The sequence below is a fragment of the Anas platyrhynchos genome, chromosome 2 (genome assembly GCF_047663525.1).
Source record: "Anas platyrhynchos isolate ZD024472 breed Pekin duck chromosome 2, IASCAAS_PekinDuck_T2T, whole genome shotgun sequence".
NCBI lineage: Eukaryota > Metazoa > Chordata > Aves > Anseriformes > Anatidae > Anas > Anas platyrhynchos.
In genome coordinates, this window is record NC_092588.1 from 77,770,998 (window position 1) to 77,798,277 (window position 27,280).

General features: G+C 44.8%; 1 protein-coding gene across 1 annotated transcript; it reads left to right on the top strand.

Annotated features, from left to right (window-relative positions):
* On the top strand, nt 1-23,063 carry PXDC1 (PX domain containing 1). The gene is made up of 5 exons (XM_072034978.1): nt 1-542; nt 11,395-11,486; nt 11,729-11,846; nt 15,825-15,936; nt 21,406-23,063. The coding sequence occupies exons 1-5, from the start codon at nt 287-289 to the stop codon at nt 21,521-21,523; spliced, it is 696 nt and encodes a 231-aa protein (XP_071891079.1). The 5' UTR covers nt 1-286; the 3' UTR covers nt 21,524-23,063.
* The last annotated feature ends 4,217 nt before the right edge of the window (nt 23,064-27,280 follow it).

Below are 27,280 nucleotides of genomic sequence, written 5' to 3' on the forward strand. Positions count from 1 at the left end.
GCCGCCCTCCGCGGGGCCTTCGGGGGCGGCGGGGAGACGGGGGGATTTGGGAGGGTTTTGGGGGGATTTGGGGGGCCGCAGCCCCGCTCCCACCTCCCTGCCCGGAGCCTCCCCCCCTGGCGGCGGCGGGGAAGGGGCCGGGCCGCCCTGCTCCTCCGCCCCAGGGGTGCGCCGGGTGGCACCCCCCATCCTCCTCCTCCTCCTCCTCCTCCTCCTCTTCCTCCTCCTCCCCTTAAGTGGGGCGCGGCGGGCGGGGCGGCTGGCTTCGCCCTCCGCCGGCGGCGGGATGGCCTCGGCCGTGTTCGAGGGCACCTCGCTGGTGAACATGTACGTGCGGGGCTGCTGGGTGAACGGCATCCGCCGGCTCGTCATCAGCCGCCGGGGCGACGAGGAGGAGTTTTACGAGATCCGCACCGAGTGGTCGGACCGCAACGTCCTCTACCTGCACCGCAGCTACTCCGACCTGGGGCGCCTCTTCAAGCGCCTCCTCGACTCCTTCCCCGAGGACCGGCCCGAGCTGTCCCGCTCCCCGCTGCTGCAAGGTTTGAAGGGGGGGGGATGCGGTGGGGGTGTCCCCCTCTCTCCCTTCCAGCTCCGAGGGGGGCGAGGGGACGGGACGGGGCTGGGGAGCGGCGCTCTGCGGTCGGCAGCTCCTGCCGGGTTGTGCGTGTCTCGGTTGGGCTGTTTTTTGGGGTGGTTTCGTGGCAGGAAACGAGCGGTCCTCCCCCGCGGGGGTCGGTGTTGGCACCCTTGGGGGTGCTGGGGGGAGAGGGGCTAAGGGGGAAGCCCCCCAGCTTGTCGGCAAGGGGGTGGGAAAAAGAAAAAAAAAAAAAAGGAAAAGGGAAAAAAAAAAGGAAAAGGAAAAAAAAAAGGAAAAGGAAAAAAAAAAGGAAAAGGAAAAAAAAGGAAAAGGAAAAAAAAGAAAAAAAAAAAAGAAAAAAGAGAAAAAGGAAAAAAAAGGAAAAGGAAAAATATGAAAAAAAAAAGAGAGAGAAAAAAAATGCCGTCAGCGGCGCTTGGCAGTGGACTCTCGCGGCGCTGGGAGCGAGCGCAGTTGCTGCCCTAACTTCGTGCAGCGCAGCTCAGGGCAGTCCCAGCAGCCGCGGCCCGAGCCATTTTCCTTCTCCCTTCCCGTTTCGGCAGCGGCTGGAGCGGCCCCGCGGGGGCTCCCCCTGCTCAGCCCCCGCTTGTTAACCCGCGGGGTGCCCTCCGTTTGCTGCCTGCTTTTATCCCCGGGTTTCAGCCGGAGGGCTCCCCCCGGCCGGGTCGTGTCCCCCCCCCCGGTGCCGGTGGCATCCCGGGGCCGTGGTGTCGCCTCCCGGCCGGGCACCACCGCCACTCGCGGGGGCCGGGTGCCCTCTGCAGGCGGCGGGCGCTGGGGATGGGGCCCCGCTGGGGAGCTGGGGGCAGGCAGGATCGGGCCCTGGGGGTCCCGGGCTCCGGCCCCTCGTTAAATTCGTCCCTCGGCGCCTCCTGCAAGAGCCTCGAAGCGCAGTGAGGCTTTTGTGGAGTGCTGAGGTGGGTTCGTGCATCGCCAAAGCATCGTCAGGGCAGGTGCAGCCAGGTGGGGTTACAGTCAGTGCTTGGGGTGTGCTCGGCAGGGCCAGGTGACACGCGATGTTGGTCCACGAACAGCTGGAAAAAGGGAAACATCCTCAGATCCTGCCCGAGACCCGGAGCCAGCAACCTCCGTTTGCCCCTATCTCGGGAACAGACCTGGAATGAGCCAAAGCACCAGGCCAGGGTTTGAAAAATTGAAGGCTAATGTAAGCAGATTGTGATCTATTTGGCTTGGCAAGGAGGTGGAGGTTAAATCTGCAGCGGAGACGGAATCAAAACCCAGAATAGTTTGTAAGCAGTCACGGCGCGCCTCACAATTTCAGTAGTACTCTTTAAAATTAAGCTGCTCCTGGGCTGAAGAAAATTACTTTGCCAAGTGTGTTTCTCTGCCGGGAGAACACTTCATCACGCCGGCATTTTAAACTGAGTGCCCACAGCCTTGTGTAACGTCATGAAGCCGAAACATAAAAATCTCATTTAACTGAGTGACACTGATGCAGAGACTTGGCTCTAAGCACAGGCTGCGTGGCGCATGTCCGCTCTTGAGAAAACTTCTGGGGTAAGCACGGTTTCTTCATGTCCTGTTTAAAAGCAGTGGTAAAGCTCGATGTGTTTAACCCAGCAAAAACACCTGACAGAGATACAGCCTCGTGCGTGTTAGCATTCGGTCATATAGATCTGTGTGTGTTTATATGCATACAGATGTATATGCATATGTATGTGTGTTTGTTGGTGTATTTATCTTGGGCTTTCCGAAAGAATCTGAATATTAGCCGTGCCTTTTATCTGGAGGAAGTGGTTAAATGCTGCAAACCAAATTTGCATTGCAGTGAAAGAATGCAGCGCTCCTACAGATTTGCTTAAGGAGCATTAGAAGAACTAGAATTATCCCGCAGCTTGGTCATGCTGCGGTGTGTTACAGTACGGGGATGTGCTTGAGGAGTGCAAGGTTGAGCTATTTGATGTTACTGACTTCTTTTTGGAAGAATTTATATATTTTTCTTAATGTGAGCAATTTTAGGAAGAGTTGGTTGTCACCGTTATAGCTGGTTTCAGCAAACAGCTAACACCGAGCAGCAGTGTGCTCTTTTTCTTGCTCAGCCAGAGCAAACAGCACAACCTGCCTTCTCCTTCCATTTCTCCTCCCCTGCCCCTTTCCTTGCCCTCCACAATCTCTCCCTGCTCGTACTTAGACCCTCAGGGTGCTTTGTGGTTGCAGAGGAGGAGATGGGAGGCACTGCTTTCGGCGTGCGCTGTTCGTCTCACCCCTGCTTTGGCAGGAGAAAAGAGGAGGTCCCCGTGGGGGAGCAGGGCATACACGCAGCCTGGTCTTGCCTTTGATAACTAATAACAGCACATGGCACGGCGCGCTCCGTGCCTGCATCTGGAGCATGTTATGATGCTGAGGGCCAAGGATGTTCAGCAACACGAGGCGTCTTACTAGCGAGCTAGTAAACAAGGTTAGATATGTGCATACCTGCAGGGTGACTTAACGTGATTCACTGTGATGTTACCAGTAACTTGCTAGTATCTTATTTGTGTCTGAAGCGTGCCCAGCCCTTGCTGTAGGCAAATGCACAGAGAGGCTCACAGACAAACACAGGCTAGTTCACTCTTGATGTTACTAATCTGTCTGTGCCTTTCTGTATGCAGAATAAACAATGTTTGTATTCAAATCACTGGATGAGAAAGACAGCCCCTGGACTTAGGAGCTGGCTTTATGTTGGTGATTTAGAAGTCGTTGCAACAGACCCAGTAGGTGCTGGAAGCGAAGTATAAGTCTAGAAAAGCACTTCTTTATTTTTCCCTTCTGTTTTCTCTACCTCTTACTTCTAAGGATTCTTGGTTAAGATTTATCCTGGAACCTGATCCAACGTCAGTGCAGTCATCTACCTGTGAGCTCATTAGCAACCTTTCAGAGTTTGGGTTTGGTTTGCCTTTGGAGTGGCAGGGTGTTCTCTGGCAGCCCTGCTCTGCCCCATATGGGGCTGTGCTGCCCCATACCACTGCTCTGTTGCTTTCGTGATTGGTACAGAAGCCCAGATGCTCTTCCAGTGTGGCTGTTTGCCCCATGCCTGGTGCAGCTCTGATACTCTGAGCTGTCAAGTCAGAAATGCTTTTCAGTGTTGCATGTTTTTTTCTTCCTAGATGGACTTCCTTTCCAAAGTGCTCATTCCCTCCCCTTTCTTCTTTCCATCCCTCCTCTGACTCATTCTGCTCTGTTGTGGCCTTTTTTCCCCTCGCTCTCCTTTTTGTTATTGTGTCTGCTTCTCCGCTTGCTTTCCTCCAGCTGCACTCCCTTTTCTTCACCTTCACCAGATTGCTGCCAGCGGTGTTTACCTGGAAAAGCTCTCCGGAACTTCTCGGTTATCTTCTGCTGTGCTGGCACTCAACCTTTGTCCAGCCGTACAAGCCGTCCAGCAGCCGTGGAGGCTTCCTGTGGAAACTCTGCGCCTGTAGCTCGCCTGGTAGCACAGAGGACTTCACTCGTCACCCGTAGCAGCCCCTGGGCAGTCCTTCCTGGGTGACTAACGCTGAGCTCAAGCTCTGAGGCTTGTGCCTGCCCTGCGGCGGGGTTGCCTCATGTGGGAAGCAGATGATCAGCTGTTTTCTGTGTCCGGGAAGCACATGGGAGGCTCCTCCAGGGCTGCGGTTCGAAGGACCTGTCCCAGGGACTTTGCCCAAGCTTTTCGCTGTAAACGTTGTGATTTTAACGTACAGTTTTCTATGTGCTGCATTGTGCTGTTGTTGTTTACAAGGCCGTCTGGGAGGGTGATTTATGCAAAGAGGGAGCTCTGCACAAGCAGCACAGTGGTTTTCCACAGACGGCAGCTGTTTCGGTGCGGTGACAATGCAGATAAATACACTGCATCTATTGTGCTCTTTCCATTGTTGACATTGTCAACAGTTCATTAGCGGAGCTTGCTCTGAGCTTCTGTCTGGCAGACAAAGGATGCTGCTCTCGGTTATCAGGCTCTAGCAGTGCTCTATGACTGAAATTAAGTTTGGGGCTTCTGCATTTTTTTTTAATTTTTTTTTTTATTGGCTGAATTTCATGGTTCATCGGTAATGATGGAGATAAATGAAGCTTGCTGTGTTGCAACAAAGCTGGGCACAAGTTGCCTTTTTGTGGCAGACTGAGGCAACCAGGCAATGTGTCTGGGAGGATTTTGGTGGGAAGGAATGGAAATGAGGTTGTTTTCTCGTGACAGTTCTCACCTGATAAGGAGCTGGCACTGAAAATGGTTGTAGGAGCTTGCGTTTTTCATCAGGTGCTGACTGCTTTGTTCACTTTTATCTTGTGCTTCTTTGACATCTCGTTTCTTGTGGCTCATCAAGCATCCAGGCAGGGAGCTCTGCGGGGAAGGTCTGTGCTGAGCTCAGTCACTGGGAGGTACCGTTTCTCCATGTCTAACACACACACACACACGTGTGGAAAACGTGTGGAAAACCCGTCAGCTGGAGGTCTGGACTTTTAACTTGCTTTTAACCCGCCTCCTGTGCTTTGCTTGGGTGTGCCAGGGTCCTCAAGTGATCCTGAGGATCGATTTCAGCCAGACAGCTGTTTGAATAGTACTTTGTGCCATCCGTATTTTCACACCTGCAATACATGAATTGCCAAAGAAGTGCTCAGCGTTAGAGCTAAAAGCACACAGTGCAGGCAGTGCTTTGAAAGCTCTATGTCTTTCAGTGTCTGACAGATTCATATCAATGTCAATGTGCTCATTGCTACCTAGTAAGACTTAGAAAAGCATGGAGTGGCTTACTTGCATTTTCTGAAATCATCTCTCAGAAGCACTGTCCCTATTTTGTTCCTCAGCAATCCGGATTAAGAGCAGCAAATGTGCAACAAACTGCAGACGTCCAGCCCCCTGCACCCCTCTTTTGAACTCCACCATGTCCTTTTGACTGCTCCATGAACAATGCCAACAATATGTATCATGTCAGTGATACTCCATGAATAGTAAACCTTTTGTAAAGGTTTTAGAGACTGTAGTTGACTCCTGTCATACAATATGGATGGATTTCCTCACGAGAGGAAGGGGCAAGTGCATCTGCCCCAAGAGAAGGGTGCAGAATAATTAGGGAAGAAGCATCAAAGAGGAGCTGCCAGTGCTGCTGGACTAAGACTAGAGCCACAGCTAGCTCTGGGATCCTGTCTGTTGTGATGAGAACCAGATGCCCCAGAAGACATCATAAATAACCAGCAGAGAACAGAAGAGTGGCTATCCTGGTCTCTGGTAATTGGAGAGCTGATATCCCTGATTGGCCTTAATTATCTGCCCTTCTCCGGGTCTTATCAAGCCTTTGGACTGAAGGGATTCCTGTGGTGTTATTTCTGCAGAATTATTGAGAAGTTGTGTGAAACAAGCTCTTTCCTATCTTCCTAGCAGAGTGGCAGTCATCTGTGTGAGACAGCTTATGCATCTTCCCTAAAGATCTGGGATCCGTAATTGCTGCTCACTGACCTGTGCAAAGAGATAAGGGTGGGCTCAGGATCAGCACCTATAGGCCATAAATCTTTATTGCAGTGTGGATTTAGCAAAACACAGTAAGACTTCTGCCTCTATTTATCTTCTACTCCTTTTTTCACTTTCATATCCGTTCTGCAGTTTTTCCCGCAGGGGACTGAGAGGGGATTGGGTGAGGAGGGCTCAGTGCAAAGGTTTAATCTTCATGTAGATACCGAAATACATGGCATTTGTACTGTCATCATTCCATCCTGCACACATCTCCAAAAAGTACACCTTGGCCTCTGTCCTTGCTCAGTCTCCTATACTTGTTGAACTAATTTTGAGAAAGCAGGAGATCTCTTGGACATTCTTTGCTCCTCTCCTGACCAAAAGCCTCAAGTGGAGTCCTTCAGCCTGGAGGGACAGGGTTTGCCCACAGTTTGAGATCACGGACCTAGCAACTTGTACACAGCAACACGTCTGCAGACAAACAGATGACTTCGTGTCATCATTGAGGGATGGCGCATGAGGCAAATTTGATTTAGGCATGAACTCACTCACTAGAGGACTGCTGAGACAAAGCAGTCATCGTGGGCATCAGCTGTCAGGACCACATCGTGATTTCATTACAAGCCATGCAGTGGGTTAAATGTGGCTGTCAAAATATCATTAGTTGCAGGTTTGGTGGCTCATATGGCAGTAATAGAACAGGCTATCAAGGCTTGTGTGTTGACATCTTTAACTGGCTCCCAGTTCGCTCTCCTCCTCAGCTGAACTCGTTTCCTGCTCATTTTCAGCTCCGGGCCTCTCTCCCACGCTGTGACCCAGCGTGCCAGGGACACAGCAGCTGCATGCTTGCTCCCTGAGTCTCCTGCAGCTGCTCTGGCACCAGGGTCCCTGAGCAGGAAGGATGCTGCAGGCCCAAGCTGCTGTTTGTGCTGTTTTTCCAGAGGTGTGTTGTTATTACATGTGCTTGGTCTCAAACTGGGCTAATCCTGTTCACCCCGTCTTCAGGACTCTGTGTGGGGTTCTTGCTCAGGAAAGGGGCATGGGAGATGTCAAAATGATCGTCTCCTCCCTTAAAATCAGCTTGCTAGTTCCAGGGGTTGTGTGCACAGCAGCACACTGCTAAAACCAAATATCCCAGGTACAGGCAAGTGCCACCCTTGGTCACACAGTGTGTCTGTATTGTCCCTCCCGTGACCCAGCGTGTGGGCTCCCTTGTGTGCAGGGTGAAAAAAAAATCTTAGAGGTTTGTGGTGTTTGGCAGCAAAAGGCTTTGTGGTTTAAAAAAAAAAAAAAAAAAAAAAGGAGCCAGCAGGGCTCCAATTCACCTCAAGCCCTATAAACATAGTATAAACATAGGTGTTTATAGTATTTAAATCACTTGAAATGATAGTTAATTGTCCAAGCACAGTATGGGTAAGAAGACAGAGAGCAAAGTTTTCCTGGGAGGAGTTTGCACATGTTTTCAATTAGCAGTCAGACAGCAGCCAGGGCAGAGGGAAAGGCATGAGAACAGCGTTTCGCCATGACCTCACTAAGAGATTTCCTAGCCTTCAGCTCAGCTCTGTTGCATGACTGAACAAGTGGAAGAAAGCACAACCGGTTCCAGGCTACTGGTAGCTTTATTAATGTTTTCTCTTTATTTCAGGGCGAGCTGCCTGAAGAAAGGTTCTCGGGGTCAGAAAGTCCCTGATGGAAAGATAGGCACGTCTCTCAGCTCTATGGGCAGAGGGACAAAGGCATCAGGACATGCTGTAGCTGCTGAATGGACGCTGCATACGTGGCCAGTGTGTGTGCAGTGAGTGCAGTGTGCTCCAGATGCATCCAGCTTGTGGTGTGTTCGTGTCAGGATTAACGAGAGCTGGAGGTGCTGGACTGTCTACGAAGGCAGCTGGCACGTGCGTTGTGTCTGTTTGTTCAGACGTTTCCAGCGTCTGGAGATCCTAGACCAGTTTCTGGCCTTTTTTTCTTTTCCTCTGCCTTGTCAAAGCCTCAGAACGGAAAAAATAAGGCAGTCAGGGGAGAAAGCCCCACTCAAAGGGCAGCCTCTGTGCTTAATCAAGCTGTTAGTGAGGGCTAGAGATGGAAAGCTCCGGTGCAACTGTGGCCTTTCTTTACATGAATCCCAATTCCTGCTCGAGTTGGCTGTGTGGTGCCTGGGGGGGAAAGGAGCTTGCAGCGGGCATCCTGGCCCGCAGGCTCTTACATCTCCTGTACAGGCTGGGATTTCCTGAGGTGAAGTCTTTGACAGGGCTGGCTGAAGGTATTCCCTTAATTGTGCTGGCAAAGCAGAGGCAGCGGTGTGCTGCAGCAGCGTGGGAGAGGAAATGAGTTGCAGGGGAGGGTGAAAACGCCTTGAACCAGCACTGCCGCTGGAGACTTCACCTCAGAAACCCACGATGCTGTTACCCAGGCACGTGTGTTGTGGCTGATGACAGCAAGCAGTCAGCGAGTGCTGGAAGGGAGCAAAAGGAGGGATTGAGGCCTCCGTCCCTGCCGGCTGTGTGGGCAGGCAGTGTCTTGCTCAGGGTAGTGCAGATGTTGGGCTGTAAGCAATCCCTCAGGGTGTGGGATCGCAGCCCGTGACGAACTGAAAGCCGCCAGGGCATCTGTTAACTCTTAAAAACAGAGACTTTCAGAATTATGATAAATGAGGGCCTGGTGAAACTTGGTAGCTGTTGCAGAAGAAATTACAGGGCTCAACATATATATATAGCGAGTCAAGTGGTTTCTGTGTGTTCGGTGTCTGCAGACGTATGGAAAGGAAAGCTGTAGCCCTGCCAAGCTCAGTTCCCTGCGACTGATCGTGTAAGGTCAGCAGCTCTACACAGCAGAGCTGTGCATCCGTAGTCCTTAAGCACACACAGAGGCATCTGTCCAGGCAGATGTATCTCTTGCTCTCCTTCCTACGCTGTCTGCCTTTTGGTTTTGATATTAAAAGCGTCGGTAAGGCACAGCTCTTACTGTGTCAGAAGTCGGCCGTGCCAGTTTCCGTGGGTTTGCATGCCTGGTGCCTCTCCAGCAGCTCGAGCAAGGAGTACACAGGGGCTGGAAATCCCTGGGGAAGGCAAGAAGCTGTAAAACCTCCTACTGGGTGAGCTGCGAGAGTGCCACAGGCTGCTGGTCTTCTCCAACTTCCCTCACTGAAGCTTTAAAAGGCTGTGCAGAGCTGCAGATGCTTCGCCTGCTTACTAATGAGAGAAAATCTCACTGCTTGGCTGGTTGCCCTCTGAGTAGGAATGTGCAGTGCTGTTGGTGGGGTGGACTTTTTCTTTTTTTTTCTCTCTCTTTTTATTTTGGCTGCTCTTGATTTGATGAGTATCTTCATTTGTTTCAAAGCATCTCTTCTCCTGGCAAAATACTCATTTCACCAACAAGTGCTTATTTGGGGAAGGCTCTGAGGACAAGGGCGGATTTGAGAGCACATCCCCGGTGGGTTGGTGGCAAGGGGGCCTGTGTCCCTCAGCTCTCTCTGACGTGGGCCGTGGCAGGGGGACAGCATGGCTTGAACACCACACATGGGCTCCTGAGCTGTGTGGCCGTTGGCAGACTTTTTTCAGGAGGATGAAAAAGATTAATTTTTTATTTTTGAAAGGTTTGAGCTTCTGTCAGATGTGGGCTGGGAACATACTTGAGAAGGGGCGACACGGATCCTCCCAGGCCCGCTCACACCCAGCAGTTAGGAAGATGAAGGGTGCTGGTCTGCAATTCAGGTCTGAGGCGTCAAGCACAGCCCTGCTAATACGCAGTCTGTGGACCCATGCAGATGAGTTAATTTGTGTTTACAGCCTTTCAGAGAGTTCCCATGCAAAGCTGCTCCGCCGTGGTATACACCAGCCAAAGCAGGATGTGCCGCTGCCATGCTTACATGCCTGTGGGTGTGCACCGCTCTGCAGTCAGGAGAGGGAGAGAGCTGTGCCAGAGGAAGAAGTGGCAGTGACACTGACAAAAATGCCAAAATGAGGGACTATTGAGCAATAGAAAGACTTTCAAGTAAACCTGGCTGCTCCGGAGACAATCTCTGTTTTATTTAGCGCTGTAATCTGAGGAGAGCTGGCAGTTTCCAAGTCACGCTTTTTTTGTCTGGAAAGTTTGTATGTGGTCACGTCACACTGGTAACGCAACATGGACTGATGCAGACAGAAACATTTCGTGAATGTTGGCTTGAGATTGTGTGTATTTAACAGCTCTTTCTCGTCTTTTAAATACAGAGGTGGAGATACATGTAGAAGACTGTATTTAGAAAGCTTAGTGCTTACAATGTCAATATATTGAGGTCATTTCTAACAGCTTGCCTTTTGGATGTTTTTTTATTTAGATGGCTTTGATTTATTGGGTCTTCTTTTGCTCCTTTTTAAAAATATTTTACTTTTTTCTTAAACCAGTGAATCTTGTTGAATTTAGTAGTCTCTTAGGTATTTCATTCCACATATGTATCTTGTTCTTTGGAAAAGCGGTGCAAACGTAGAAGCAAAATGATGATTAGGTTAGAACAAGTGAGTTACAAAGACCAGAAATAAAAAGGCTGTTAGAGGGATGTGAGGTATTGGGGTTTGCTTCTCCTCATTTTTCCTGTACATGCATATGATGTGCTAGATTTCCCTGAGTTTGCCAGGAAAGACAGAAGTTACGTATGCTCTGCAGATTATAAATATGAAATTTCTACAGTATTACACTTGAAGATCCCTGTATTGAGCAATTCAAAATTAGAAGTATTGTAATGCGTCATTCAGGACACTAGAATGCAAAAATTCCTCTTTAATCCCTCCTGCAGCTCTGTGATAATTCAATGATTTAGGGGGAAAAAAAAAGAAAGGCAAACAGTTGTTTTGCACTTGGAGAACATGGCACTGAGAAATCTTCCCTGGACTGTTCATTGGTGTTTGCATTCATGGAAATACAAGAGTGCTCTCGAAGGCTTTTGTTTAGCTTGTGTTTAGTCTTTTCCTCTGATCTGTGGGTTGCATTTTTTGGCTTCTTTGGGCTTTCTTTCAACTTTTATTGACAGAGAAAGGATGAATCACGGTTCTGGGAAGAAGAAAACAGGCATTTTGATTATCATTGCTGGGAATGCTGTGTAGTGAAACTGTGGGTGAAGGAGTAGGCGGTTCTGCTTCTGCTTGTCTTGCAGCTCCTAAATGTGATCATAAACAGCTGAACTGGTGTCAGGCCTGCAACTGTGCTAGTAACTACACCCACCTTAGTTTGGGTACACATTTTGTGATCAGTGTGGGTTAAAAGGCTTATTTCTGGAAGGCATAATATTTGAGGTCTTTCCACATCTTCTTGAGCAGCTGCTTTTGGGTGCTGAAGTGTGTGTACACATGAAAATGTGCTTTTGCCTATGCTCACAATCTGTTTGTTTTGTTTCTAGGGCTCATCACAATAAAAGAAGCCCATGACATAGAAGCCAGACTCAATGAAGTGGAAAAGCTTCTGAAGACTATTATAAACATGCCATGGAAGGTGAGTAAGTCAAGTTCCACACTTAGCCTGGCTTGACTCCTCCTTGATGGTGACACACACTCTCATGCCGATTAGAAAGCAATGGTTTTTGCCAAACTGTAAAAGAAGCAACAAGTTGAGTGTCTTGCAGAAGTGCTGAGTGCCTGAACCATGTGATGACATCTCCAGGCAGTGTGATGGAAAGGGAAAAGGGGAACAAAGCAAACTACTGGTAAAATAATGGACGTCTTTCTCTTTTTTAGTATTCAAGGTCTGAAGTAGTCCTCACGTTCTTCGAGAGATCTCCTTTGGACCAAGTTCTAAAGAATGACAACGTCCATAAAATTCAGCCAAGCTTTCAAAGTCCAGTTAAAATATCAGGTAAGAGTTGTTTGCTTCCTACAGTCAAGACAGGAATTAAAGAATGAAAATGACTGCATTTGCTGTTCCCTTTGTTCTTTCTCCATCAGCAATTCAAAAGATAGTTCTCCATAGTCTGCTTTATAACATAGAACATATAATTAACCTTGACATACTAGGCAATAAAATGACAGGTGAAACTGAAAGCTGAGTTCAGAGAAACAACATGAAGAAAAGGCAGTCCTCACTATTGTCGCATATGATAGTGCTGTTACCACTTAGGAAGGAGACTTTGAGCTCTTTACGCAGTTCTGTAAAAATGTAAGCTCACTGCTCAGAGGCTAGCAAAAAAGACAGTGAGAATATTCAGAATTATTAGGTAAGAATGAAGAAAAAACACCACATCTTGAATACAGTGTGCTCTGGTCTCTCTATTTCAGACAGGACATAATTAAATTTTAAAACATACAAATAAAGAACAGGGGCTCAAATAATTGGACAGCTTCTCTACAGACAAGGTTAAATAAATAAATACGTTTTAACTTTGAGAAGACATGACAGCAGGAATGTAATGGAAGCCTACAAAGCTGTGAATGGAAGGAGGTTGATTACCCTGTGTTTGTCACCAAACAAGAACTGTAGGTTGGTAGATAACAGGCTTTAGACAAACAAAAGAAAGGTTATAATATTATGTTGCTTTCATCTGGAACACGGTTAAAGAATGCAAGTAATTGTCATAGGATATCATGGAGCTGAAAGCATAAATGACTTTAAAAAAGAATTAAGAAAATGGAGCAAAAGTGCATTGAGACCTGTCACAGTTGGAGACAGCAAGTTTATAAGCCCGGATGGTAAACTGAAGACGAGTATCACTTCTATACTTGCCCATCCTTTCAGTCTGCCCCCCCTGAAATCTGCTACTGACTGTTGTTAAAAGGTCTGTGGATTTTTGGCTTACATGGTTTTGTATTACTACAATGAAAAGCTTCCTTTGAGCCTAGCGGGAACTGCAGACTTCTCTTTTGAAGGCTGCAGTCTGTGACCTGTCCCACAAGGTGGCAGTTTTATTGTCACCAGAAGAGTTTATTTTGGTGGGTGAAATAAGAGTGAAATACTGCATAGTCCTCCAAGGTGCCTAAGATGTTTAATATTAAATACATCGGTTTCCGCAGGTACTAACCATGTATTAGTTAATGACTAGTCAGTGTGTCAGCATGCTAAGGATGTGAACACTGCATCTTAAGGACTGATCTCATAAACTGTTTAGATTTTTTTTTTTTTGTAACTGATCCTGAGCTCTGGTTATAAACAGACTAGTCATGGGTTAAATATTCTCTTAATAAATTGGTAAATCGCTTGTGAACCTACCAACAACTATTTAGAAAAGTGCCATGTAACACAGAGCCTCGGTGAAAAGCGTGGTTTTGCCAGCCTGTCTGGGCTGGTGCCTTCTTGAAGGGCCCCCTGGGCTAGGCTGCAGTGCAGGACAGGACCGAGCTTGTCGAGAAGAGCCTCTGGGGTCGTACAGCCAAGGGGGTGATGTGGGTATGGCTCCCTGGGCATGAGAGATGGGAGCCAACAAGTGCGTCTCACACTCTGTCTCAGAGCAGGGAGGTTTGGATGATGTCTTGAGCTGATATGGAAAACACAGGTGAAATTCCTCATGTGCATGTTTCCTAACATCAGTCATCCTAGGCTTTGCTATGTGCTTTGCTTCTGAACACCTGGACATTGGCTCGTGAGAGCATATTCACCATTTTTGTCCGGAATATGTTTCTACTCCATGAGAACAGAGGCTGCAAAGTGGCTCCTAGCACCTGCCCATTATGAAATGAAGGATCCCTGAACTATATGCTTTAAAAATGTACCACTGAGAGCAGCCACGCTTTTAAACCTTGTTCCTTTTGCAAACAGGTAAATATCGAGAACAGGTGTATTTGGAATTGCATTGGTTAAAAACTGCTCTGTTGCTCTGGCTTGATTGTTTTTGTTTGTTTGTTTGCTTTGGTTTTTGATTATTTTTTTTTTCTTGTTTGGAAATATTTCCTTTAATTGTTGTGAAGGTGTGTACCCCCTTGGGGCACACATACTGTGCATGTCTGAGAATGCCACGCTTGGGTACAACAGAGAAGATGGTGGAGATGAATCTAAATTCACAGGGAGGGTGTCTGGCTGAGGGACAGGCTCGCAGTACAGGGAGGCCTTCTGCGTGTGAAGGAGCTGTGGAAACCATGTTAGCTGGACACTAACATGTTTTGTTTTAATCCTAAATTAATTTTCGTAGTCGAGTCATACCTAATTAATTGGAGGAAGATTGTAGAAAGACCTATATGGCTATTCAAAAGCATCATGTGGTAATTTTTTTATCGTTTAACTGGCTGCTGCAAATAAATTTTTAAAACATAGGCGGAAATCTGATAATAAATTGCACTCTGCCTCATCTGAGTGTTGTGCACTGGGAATGGCTTCAGTGTCTGGAAGTGCTGTCAGTAGATGGCAGTAAATGTTAACGTCCGAAGCAGTTTGCATTGCAATGAAATGCTGTAACTTTTAGGTCATGTCAAGGACACTAGGAAAAAACTGTGCGGTATTCGTGTTGGCCATAGTGCAGCTTTCTGCACAGCTGCAGACCCAGAAAAACAGGCAACCGCGTTTTGTGCTCTGTGAACAACCAAGCTGTTCCCCACATGGTCTGGTTCAGGGTGGTAGGTGATGGGGAAGAAAGAAAGCCCCCGTCCTTTGATGAAAGCTCAATTTGATTTTATGATGTAAATTTTATTCTGCAGTATGATGTTGGCTCGAGATGAGTCATGACTGAAGGTGATTCTGCTGCTTTTCAGTGTTTATACCACCCCAAACGTATTCTGCTGAAGTGGGTTGCAATAAAATACAGACTGAAAGTTGAAGATTACTTTCTCAAAATATGGAAGTGAGTTCTGGCTTTACCTTTAGGTAGTAATATGCAAATGTACACTTAAAAATTACCTCCTCTCTGCTCCCCTCTCCTGCTCATTGCTTGAGCTGTGTAGTTGAAATTGGTGCTTTTGAGGCAAGGTCTTAGGCATTATTCCCTGTACATCTCTCTTCTCTCTACCATATTTACTGCCACAGAAGAATTTCATTTTGCTTGTACTGATAACTCAAGGATATAACAAAAGGTCCTCTTACTTTGAAGCAAATCATCAGTCATCCTGCTTAAGCTGGTGCTGATTTAAATAGAGAGCATTTTCCTTTTGTGTTGGCCCTAGCTTCATCTAAGATTGTGTGACCAGAAGAAAAATCCTTGTGATTTGTCTAGTTTGCCTTTCTGTCTAATACGGATGTGGATTAACTTCTCATTGGCATCAAATACTACTCTTTAGTTAGTAGCTCTATCCTTGGTGGTAAGTCAGTGGAATTAGCTGTAAATTTTAGCTCTTCTGGACTGGAGCTTCTTACACAGTAAGAAACAAGTAAGCAGAGAGTAAGCAGAGTTGTGGGCAGTATAGCAGATGATATTGTTTTACATGACTTAAAGATGCTGATTGAATTAATTTGGAGGGTAACTTTTAATTTCCTGTTTATCTCCTGTTGTGGGGTTTTTATTGTTTTTATGTATTTTTTTCTTTTCTGCTTAACTGGTTTAAGACTTGGAAATCTGTCCAGGAAAAATATCATTATGAGAAGTGGTAGATTGCAGCTATATAGATGGGCTACCACTCTTCTAAAAAATGATGCAGATTTTGCCACTGGCATTAGTGGGACTGAAACTGGGTTTTGCTTGAAATTCTCTTTATTAGGAGTTGTTTACGTGAATAAAACTACTTAAATGCTGGCAGTTTGTAGGTGTTAGAAGCTATGAAACAAACTCTTTGTTTCTGCTTTCCTGTGCAGATTTTCAGTGTCATGTGCATATCCCATTTCATAATCATGTCAACTACATATGACATGCAGTTGTTTTCCAGCTTCCTATTTTTTTTTTTTGGACTCTCATCTTGTTTTTCTTTCTTCCCCTGACAGAAATCATGCGATCAAATGGATTTTGTTTAGCAAACACTGAAACAATAGTCATCGACCACAGTATACCCAATGGAAAAGAGAAGCACCTGGACGTAGACTCAGCAGAACACTTGTAAGTGTGGTTTATCCATGAGTCGTGCTGTCAAATTTGAGATAAACTCTCAGTTTTTGGCTGTTTCTTTCCCTCTATCCCCTTGCCAGCAAAATATTTTCTGTATGGGAGCAAGACTAGTGCAGTTGTCATTCCAACTGGTTAAAGATTACTAGGCATGGTTGCTAAGGCTTCACAGCTCTTTACATTAAAATGTATAAAATGGCTGTCTAAGAATTATTGACCCCAGGGAGCTCAATCCTCTGTGTATCAAAAAGCTGTGACTGTCATAGGGACCTTGACAGGTGAGAACAGAGGAGCTTTTTCTTTCTTGCATGACTGTGAAGGAGCTGGCTCGATCCCAGATTTGGAAGCTGGAGAATCCTTACTGATGAAATATCCCAAATATTTGGGAAGCAAAACACCATCCTTAGAGGAGGGGGAACACATCCCTGAAAAAAGGAAGCTGGGCAGCTGCTCAGGTGCTGCCACGTGCTCTGAGTTGGTGAAATGTGTATTTCATTAAGAAGGGGTGAAGTTAGATTAGCCTTATTTGTAAATTTTGCTTGTTAGAGCATGTGGGTATTCTGGGGTCAGAGACCAGTAACCAGAAAGGTTTGCACGTACATATAAAGTCAGTGACTATAATGACAGATGGGCACCGATGGCAATAGGCTCCTAGAAACTTCTGTCATGGAAAGCGATTGATATTTCAATGAGCTGCAGGTAATGAAGCTTTTAAATATTTTTAATGAGAAACATTGACCTACATTTTCATTAGAGCAGTCAAAATGATGGAAACAGAGTGCTAAATGCCTTATAGAGGCTTTATCTTTGAATACAAAGCTGTCTTGCCACGTTTGAAATGTGATCATTGCCAGTCTGCAGAAGGATTTAGAGCTTGACGAGATTTTGTCAGGGGCTGAAATGTATCTCTGGCTCCACTGTAATTTTTTTAAAGCCTTTCTATTAACTTTTAAAAGAACCAGGGTTTTATCACTTACTGTTTTGAACCTAGACCTTGCTAACAGCATTAAGCTCATAAGCTTATATTAATGAGGTTGAAATGATATGCTGGAGATAATTCTATGTGGCCAGTGTCTGGAAATTAATGTTGACAGTTCACAGTGGATCTTGTTTTAGTGCTGAGAGTGATAAATAATTGGAGCAGATTACCAAAAGGCAGCAAAAGGCTTTCCATTTTTACTGTTTCAAAATGTTTTTATTTAAAAAATAAAAAAATAAAATTAGTCTTGATTTGAAAAATGTGCTCTGGACTAAGCAAAACTTAGTAGTATGGGTTTGGAAATTGCTGTCATCTACTTGTCATCCCCTTGTTTGTCCTATATAGAAGGTCAGAAGATACTAAAGCCAGTATATAGTACTAAATACTAAAATATAGTAAAAACTGGATGATTTGTTTGTTTTCCCAGAAACTGTGATAGAAGAAACAAATCCAGGATAACAGCCTGGCTTTGTGGATTTGTATCTTAACTTCCTGAAGGAAGTTATATCAGAAATGAAGAAGTTAATAAATGTTAAATGTCTGTTGTGCATGGTACCCTAAATTTGCTCTTCCTGTAGCTGTATATTGAAGCTGGAAAGTAGTAGTTAGGAGGTAATGGCATTTGTGTAGAACAGCTCTTTTGTAAAAATTGATAATTTTTTTAAAGAAAAGGTTTTCTATGTTGTGCTTTAAGTGTAGGTTAGTAGCCCAGAAAGGAAGTTTTAAAATCTTTCGGAATCCTATTCAGTTCCCTTTTGGTCTCTGTAAAATTGGATTTATGGGACCCATGTTTTCTGTTCTGAAATTAGAGTTAATTCCTTGTGGACTTGTATATCCTCAAATGGGAACTTTTTCCTTTCAGCAACATTAAACTCCATGTGGGTTTTGGCTGCAGATGTGCTTGAATCAGACATTTTGCAAAGCAAACTTGTGTTTTTTGGATAGAAGCACTTGGATCTTCATCAGGTAGCATTCGTTTGCTGAGGCCCTGCTGCACTGGTCAGCTGCTGGACTGCCTACAGTGCTACCTACCAAGCAGCCCATCAGCTGAAAACGATGAAACTTTTTACAGAAGAAACTAGTGTTTTTGCAAGTTGGAGTTGCTTACTGTGTTGTTCTGAAGTACTTGCTTTCTTCTTTCACCATTTTTTAGTTGCCAGTACACCGTACTACTGCAAAATGTGGTGAACCCAGTGCGTTTGGTCTCCAGGTGCCATAAAACAGTCCTCTTATATAAGCTTCTTTCAGTACTCTGCAGACCGCAAAGAAAAGGTGGTAAATAAGCACATACGAGCTCTGATTTTGTTAGAGAGAGAACCTTTCCCTGCGAGGACTGTTTGCACTTCTGTCTTTCCAGCCAGCAGCAGGCAGCAAAGGCTTTGGAGCTGGACATGCTGCCTTTCTGGCAAACTCATTCCAGTGACAGATGTGTATTTTTAGGATGGTGCTGCTGTCATCATAAGCATATTACTGTCCGTGGGAGAGGCTTTCACGGGTGGCAACGCAACCCGTGTAAGTGGGAGCTGGTCAAGTTAGATGCCAAATGTTTCCAGGAAAGCAAAATCCTGCTCTTGTCAGGAAAAGAGCTTTGCAGAACCCTGTGCCCATTTTTTCTTTCCAGCAGCAAGGAATCCTTTCTGCCTACCCACAGCATGTGAATGCCACAGCTTTGTACCTTGTGTGCTGCTTGTAGAACCTTATTGGTAGGGTTGAAGAACCACAAAATCTGTGGGCTCTTCATGTTGTAATGGTCTAGTTTTCTTTAATTGATAAGAAAGGGAAAGAAGAATATGAATAGCCTTCTTGCCTCCTCTTCTGGCTTTGTCATTCTGTCTGCCTCACTGGTGTTTTATAACCTGTTGTTTCTGGAGCACTGGTGATCTGTAAGATAACACAACATCACCTGTGAAATAATTGTAGGAAACTAAGTCAAATTTGTTCTGCGCACCTTCACACACATGAAGCTAACAAACAGCCTGGTGGGAGTAGAGGAATGAACGTATAAACCTTCAGTGTTCAGTGTAATTTTTATGTGCTTGTAAGTAAAGAGCATAGTGACAGCACTGCAGGAGAAAATGTGTGATTTTCAGTTCAAAAAGTGGTGGTCCTCATCATTAAGAGTTGAGAATGACCAGACAGGAGTGTGGAAAAGACAGAGCTGTCCATGTCCATATATTCCAGGATGTATGGACACTGCTATCCAATAACCCATGATGCTTCCAAAGAAAGTGAGTTTTGGGGAAGAGATGGAAGTAGGAGATGTTATCTGTTTCTTTATCCCACCATGCCTGTTTGTGTCTTCTGAAATATCTGAGTTTCAGGGATATCTGAGTCCTAGGGCTTTCTAGTTTGAAGTTAGAATGAAATCTGCAGTTGTCCTACTTAACTGCAGGAGTTTAAGTAGTTGATGTATGATGCAGTTTTAAAACAAATCATTTTAAAGCTTTCTCTGTTTACCTGTTATTCGGAGAGCTGAAGTATGCCAGCCTAAAAAAAAAAAAGTTAGAAAATATGTCCCCTAAAGGGACACATCCCGATAGTCAGAGCTAGGTTAGAAATTATTTTTCCATCTTGTGCAATTTTTTAGTTTCCATTTTTTCACTCTATCGAATGAATGCATGTTCTTTCAAAATACTAAAGAGACAGTGTACGAAAAAGAAATCTGACAGTTCTTCAGGTCCCTGGCCTGAACTAAGATGAGATTTAATCCTTGGTCTGAAGTGACTTGCTCTTAACTGCTAGGCTATCTGGGAAGAAGTAAAATGTTTTCTTAGTGCAGAAATCGCAGCCTCCTTGGAACTGGAATGTGTGTCACTGAGGAAAGTGTAGGTTTTAACAAGTTGATGCCTTCTGGTTGTCAGTAGGCATGAGGTGCTGAGTGATCTTTGCAGAAATTCGAGTTGTAACACAGGAGGTAGGAAGTGAGAAGGAAAATACCAAGCAAATTAAACCAGATTTGGGAATCTCTGTATTCAGATATCCTCAGCTTATCAAAATCTAGATCTCATGCTATGGGGAGGATACCAAGGCTCTGTGGGAAGGATGCTTTAGTCATTGTTTCCTGTTTGTCCTAAACATTTGTCCTTATAGAAAAGCCAAATGGAGAGAAAGGACGCATCGCCTTTCACTTCATAGGTACAAGGTCAGTCTGCATACAAAGGCAGTGTCTGTTCCACTTTTGTGTGGGAACAGAGGCATTTCGTGTTGCTGCCAAATGCTCTGAGAACAAAATGGAAGAATGTGGACCTCAGTTTCATGACTCACTTTACCAGAGTTCACTTGCTGCTTCCTTCCTTCATCACAAGTAGCTTTGAAAATCAGAGAGGATGGGATGATTTGCGTGTGCACCATGGTTCTCACTGTCCTGTGTTTGATTCATCAACACAGGGCTGTGTTGAGGAGGAGGTGGATGGGAGAAGTTCTGAGTACTTTCTATGGAGCTCATCCCATACCACAGTGAAAGCTCTTCTAGACTCATAAAAATCCAGTTTCAAAGGTATTCAGAATTGCCTGATAAGAAATGCTACATCCCATGAAATCATTCATTCATTAGTAGGAGAGGAGCCCTAGGAAATTAAAATCAATTAATAATGGTTTTGATCCAGGTCACCTCCAACTCAACACGGTCACCGGGTGTCATGAGATAAGTTCAGGTACTACCATGACAAGTGCTGTGAAGAGTCAGTGTCATAGGAACGGAGTGTAAAAGTCCCTTCCACTGAAGACTGCTGTCCAAAGAGATGTGGAACTTGCTCTCCTAGTGTGCTGTGTGGCTGTGTTTTGGCACAGTTTTAGAAGGGAATAGCCATCCTGTTTTACTGAAAGTAAGCTCTTTTGCCCATTCGTTTCCACAGGTTACAAAGAAGCAGGTTTTCTTTGTAATGAAGGACATGGAGAGCAAAGTTTTTCATTTCTGTCTCAACCCTCTTTAGTAAGTGCTGGATCTGGGTTTACTTAAGTGGCAGAAGATGCCATTTCTGGTCTCTCCACACTAGCACAATATGTAGGCTGAAACTGTAACTTAATGATTCATGGTTGATCTGCATGGACCTTGTTTGACAGCTTCTAGAGTAAGTTTAAATTTCAAGCTGCTGAGAGACGGAGATACTGATGATTTCATTCAGAAAAGGGTTGGGACTCTAGATCTCTGCCTTGCAAACTGAGCTTTGCAAAGCTGAAGCTGCAAACCAGCATTAGAAAGACTATTACAGTAACATTTCTCAGGTGTAAAGGAAGTCCAGAAGTCTGTGCATTATATTTACTCAGAAATTTAACCTGAGATGCCAGCAGAGGCATTCTTGCCTGCAGCCCTTATTCCAAATGACCTCCTCACAAATGTCTTTTCTCAAATTTTCTCAAAATTTCCAGGGATCAGTCTTCAGATATTCTAGCCATCTCTTCCCCCAGTACTTTTCTTCAGATTCCTTTGACTTTTTAAAATAAATATTAAAGACTTAATGCCTTTTGGTTTGGTTTCTCCTTAGGTTTGAGAGTGTGAGTGACTTTACCTCAGAGCTAGAAGACAGTGATGACCCAACGGCTTATGTCACCAACTTGACGTACTACCACCTGGTCCCATTTGAGACTGATATTCTGGACTGAGGCTGTTCAGTGTTGCAGTCAGCCAGCATCCAGCCAACCTCTTCGTCCGCAGGTGAATTCTCTGCTCTCTCCAGCATTGCAGCTCTGTGAACATGGCTGTGCAGACAGGACCAACAGCAGAGAAGTTGCAGCAAGTACACCACAAAGCTGGCTTCGGAGTCTGGCCTTCCAGTGTGTCTTGCAGAGACATCATGTGAGGAGATAACTGCTTCACTGCTGACAACAAACTCGTTTTCCATGAAAGCAAGGCAGCAGAGGCTTCCTGGGGCTTGAGGAAATCTCTGCAATGTCTGTGGCAACTGTGACTGATACAGCCATGAAAACTTGTGCTGTGGTGTGCTGTCACCCGTGCTCCTTGGCTTGCAGTGCAAGTTGAGGCTTCCTCTTTCAGGATTCTACCAGATGTCTCGACCACACTTTTTATGCTATGTAAGTGAGAAGGCAAGCAAACCAGCTGAATTTTGTCAGTTCCCCCTGCGGCTGCTAAATGGAGGCTTTGCAGGTCACTTTTTGCTCAGCTACTGGATGACTGGTGCCTTACATGAGATGTCAGAAATACCATTGAGTGCCTCCAGGACACAGGACACATGAGCTGACTGCTTTATTTCTTTTAATCGTGGGTTTTTATAAAATCCCTGAAGAGATGACTACTCTTACCCTCTTTCCAGGAGTAAAGCAGACAGCAGCTGGCATTGCAATGGACTGCACACAATGTTTGGGTACCTGGATGATGTCAGAGATTCGGAAAGCTGATGGAAAAGCTGAGCTGCCCTGCTAAGAATGGTCAAGGCTATGACAGGCACTTGGATCTGAATTTTGTCACGGGGACCAGAAAATGTGAATGGTGCTTACAGTTGTTTACATCAGAGAGATAATTTCCTATGCATCTTTCTCCCCAGAGGATGGGGAGGAAGCCAATGAGATTTATAACGTGTTTGGACTGAAAAAGAATGATAAGCTACAGTGTGTCTACAGTGGTAGGACATACACCCTCTCCTGGGCCGGTGGAGCTCGAGGAGTCTGTCTAGCTTTCTGGGATATGCCTGGGGGCCTGGTGCAGGCCCTGTCACGTAATGCTCTTGGTTTCAGTGGCATTAAGACAGTGGGAGCAAGAGAGGGATTGGACCCTACAGCATCTTGGCTACTGAGTAGTGCAAGGTTAAAACCTCTTCGGGGGCTCTCTCTTGGGGAGTGCTGTGAACTCCCAGCTCTCATTGTCAGTGTTCAACACTCGCCAGCGTGACCTGTCATTGGGCTTCTTGTGATCTGATTGCAAACGTGAATTTGAAAGGATTGAAACGGGGAGGAGTGTGTTTTGGATGTGTTTCGTTGTAATGGGGCTTGTGTGGTCCTGAAGAAGTTGGTACAATTCCTTCTGCAGACTTCTCATTTCTATCTGTAGAATAACAGTCAAACAGCATTTGCTAATGTAAATAATAAATTATTGAGAACCCTAATTCTTTTACACAGTATGTTTTCAAAATATATTTTAATGAAATAAAATATAACTCGCCTTCAGTAAAATTTCTGCAGCTTTAAATGGTGGCTACTTTTTTTTTCTCCCCTTCTTGTTCTCTGGGGATTCTCTCACAGTCATGCCAAATTTTCATTCTTTCTCTAGCAGTTTTGGAAAAATGCTGAGTTTTGGGAACTCTTTCTATGCTGCTCCATGAGTATGTGCCATCTCAGCATTATGAACAATACATGTGCAACCTCTTAGCGTAACTGTTGATCTCAAATGTTGTTCAATGCCACTAAGTTTAGTGGAGGAATGCTGCATCGTTACAACTATAAGGTAAATCAAGTCTGGCACTCACAGTTTTTAAAGATAAAGCAGATTCTTGTACATAACACTTCTAGAATAGAAAGGTGCATGTCCTCACTCATCCAAAGGCTTTCTGCACAGCCTCTTGAATTCAAATAGTGGGGTTTTTGTTTGTTTTTAATCTCATTATTTTTAACTCTTCTGTCAGTGCTTTCAGTTAACCATGGTGGGTTAGCATCTGGTAAATAAATATGTTGGATTGGGAGTTGAAATATTTGATTTCAATTTCTGGTCCAGCTCTCAGCCTACCATGGTGCTTTGGGTAATTCTGCTTTGTTGCCTTATGCCTGAGTTTTTTCTAGAGTAATGTTTTTTAAAGCACCGCAGTGTCATTGGCTTTTGATGCAATATTTTCCCCTGGTTTGTTTGAATGTTCCTACGAATTTTTAACTCAGTGATAAAGTGCTTTGGAAAAGATAAGTAGTTAAGTTATATGTTATAAAAATAAAGTATTGCTAATTTTTAAAAGGTACAACCACATTCCTCATGAAAAACAGCTAAGCTGCATGGACATTGAAGTCTTCAAGGAAGGGGAAGTGTAGGACAAAGGAAATTCTTTACAAACAGAAGTTGCACTGTTTAACTTGTATTTTTCAAAAGACATTTTAATCAATTATTTTCCAGAGGTGATTACCTAATTGATTTCACTTAATTAAAATCTAGCTATTCGGTAAATCAAAGCAATATAAATCATTGCATATATTACTGTGTTCTGAGAGTGATGTAAAAAGAAGAAACAACACTAATTTGGTTAAACCACTGCAATTTTCTCCTGCAGACCAGTTCTCTACAACTTAAAAGTTCAGAGTATGAATTATGCATATGGTCAATTCATAGGTTCAGAATAGATCGGTGATGATGTAGAACCAATATCATCTTTGAGGAATAAAAACAAATTTGCATTTACAGTCCAAGATGCAGATTATGTGTACACAAGGTTTTGTTAAAAGACTACTAAGACTTTACTTGAATGCAATAGTAGAAATTTAGAAAATTTCATTTACGTTTCGAGTGAAGCTTTCTTGTATGTGTATGTTACGGTACAGTCTTCAGAGCTTTCTACATTTCTGCAGGATTCTATTCCAGGCCAGCTGTCCTTCAGCTCACGTCTTAAAATGCTCTGAATTACTCTATGGGGCCAGCCTGGCACAGCGTTCACCCGCAATTGAGCCCTGTAGAGTAGGCACGTGTTCTGCTGTGTCCTGCCAGCCCTTCGTGTGGTGCTTGGGCCACTCCTGTTGGCTTTCCAGGCAATGTCCTCTGCGTAACACAAGTGTGAGAAGAGGTCTGGGCCTGTGGGACCTGCCTCAGCTGAGCCATCAAGTACTGAGGAGCAAATAAAAGTATAGTCCTAGGTACTTACTCCCTGGGTAAGATGTGGTTCTTCTTTAGGAATCACCACAAAATATCCTTGCAATTGTTCGTTGGGGCAGCTGTGGAGGATTTACAGGGATATTTTTCTGTTTTACAGAGCCCTTTTGGGGCATTTTTAAGTCAGCAGATTTGTGTCACAACAAAATCTCTCACAGAAGAGAATTTATCTCAAAGAAGTGAAAAGCTTAAAAAACACAAGTAACAACAACAACAAAAAGCAAACAACAATTTCTTAGCTGCTGCTGCTTTCACCTTGGTGGCTGAAAGATTCTTGACTTGTAGTTGCTTCTCTAGGAGGATAAAAAAAAGTCTTGAGAAACAGGAATTCATCCTGACATCTGTGCTTAGCTGTTCCTTAATTTCTGTCCAGGGTTGATTGTCACCATGCTGCTGTCACTCCTTCCTGGATCCCATCAGGCAGGAGGAGCTCATTGCCACCTGACATCCACATGGGCCGTGTCTGTGGAGCTCATGGCTGGGTGGTCGCACCAGAGCTTCTGCCTTGCTCCTTGGCCAGTGGTGGTGGGGACTTTGAGCTGATCCCCAGGGGACTTGAGCTGATCCCCAGGCAGGGGCAGGGGAGGGTTTTGGAGCACAGGCAGGCTTTACCCATCCTTGATTCCTAATAACTGGGTGGGAAGTGGCCATTTCCATGGGGCAATCCTGATGAAAAGGAGTAAAACGGTGGAGTTTAAATGACTTGTGGCCATGGTTGTGGTGAGTTAACATGTTTTTGTCTGCAAGGCTACACTGCCAGTTTATATGGTTGTATATAAACGAGTCTCTGGAGGTACGGAAAGTGCAAATACACGGGCAAAAGCTGTCACTGAAGTACAACCCTAGTGTTGTGGTGCAGTGACTTCCGCAGTAAGTGGAAAGAAACTTCTCACCAAATCAGCTGCGTATGTTGGGCTCTCTTGGCTGCTGGGACCGGGCAGTTACAGCTGCTTTGCAGAGGTTTTCCCTCACGTTGTGGGTGTAGGAACGGGGCTGCAAGGCCTGAACCAGCCATGTTTTGTGACTGGGGGAAGAGCTCATACCTCACATGTTGGGGTTTGTTTGCAGCCAGTGCTAGGAAAACAATTTCATAATCAGCCTGCAGAAACATTCCTTGCAGTCCTTCCCTAAAATGCTGGATGCCAGGATTTTCAGAAAATTTTCAGAGATTTTTCAGAAATGCATGTATTATTTTCCATTGCAACAAGTGGTTAAATGTGTATTCAGACACGGATTATGGCGCAGAATTCAGTTCTTGCTGCAGTACCGTGCTCCAAAAACTAGACTGTCATCACTTAAGAAAAGAGTAGCTGAAATAAAACTTTCTCTTCAGTTTGTAAACAAGACCCCTCCCCTGTGCTCCCATTGCAGCAGGTATAAAACCCTCTCTGCCCAGCCTGCACAACCCTGCAGAAAATATCTGCTGGGATGCAAAGTGCTGCCATTCATTTCAGTGGTCTGTAGCTTCAGAAATCTAATGATGAAAATGTAATTTTTGGCATGGGTCATTAGTTAGCTTCTGATGATTCTGACAGAAATGATGACACAAGGACTTAATCTCCGAACCCCTCTCCACAACGCAAAGCCACTTCCTACGTAAGCTGTGTTGTTAAAAAGCCAGTCTTTATTTTCTCAGCAGCTTTGGCTTCTTCCTTTCACGTGCTATAAGGGAATAATGTGTACCAGTTCTTGCTGTTAGCTGCATGAGCAGAGTAAAGGTGAAGTATGCTACTAGTTACTGAAGGACCAGGAGGTACACATCTTCTGGGAAGAGCAGTGATGACAAACTCATTTGGGTTTTATTTTTCAGGTCATGAAATACACTGGCATTGTAATGTTGCCAAATCTTGAGAGTTTTTTAGATCTCAAGAATGAAAAGGGAAGATAAAAGATATCACACTGCACTACATAGTGTCCATCAGTCTTTTTGTTATTTGTCGTAGCAAATACCTTTAAAAAGGCCAGCACTGGATTCCAAGACTGGATTCTTTTGTAGCAGGAATAGTCTGTAGCTCAGCACCAAGCTCTTTAAAAATGTATATGTGAATGTTTTCCCATTGCATCCCATAGTAATGTTCATTCCTGTACCAGTCAGCTATCTCTGAATTCCCTTCCTCACACATACACAAATTATTCAGACTATTTTACCAGTCAGCTTTCATCAATATAATTGCTTCCTTATGGAAATATTCACACCCTGAAGTGCTGTTCCCAAGTTTTATAGCAGACAAAGCATTCCCATTTTCAGTGTAATTTCTTCAGGCTCTAAAACCATTCTCATTATAATTAACACTGTTAGTGATACATACATTGGGGGATTTAGGTAAGGGAAGAACATCAAGGTAATATTATATACAATATATCTCTATCTAATAGTTGGAGAATTCGCATTCACCTAAAAGAGTAGAGCAACAGTGAAGCTGTGGAGCTTGCTCAGATGCATTTACTATTGAATTGTATGAATTCAGACTTTCTTAGGTTCTCCTAGGCCCCATTAACATTACGCCTGTGCTTCTTACAGTTGAAGTGTATAACCCCACATGCTCTGGTGAGAGAGAGAA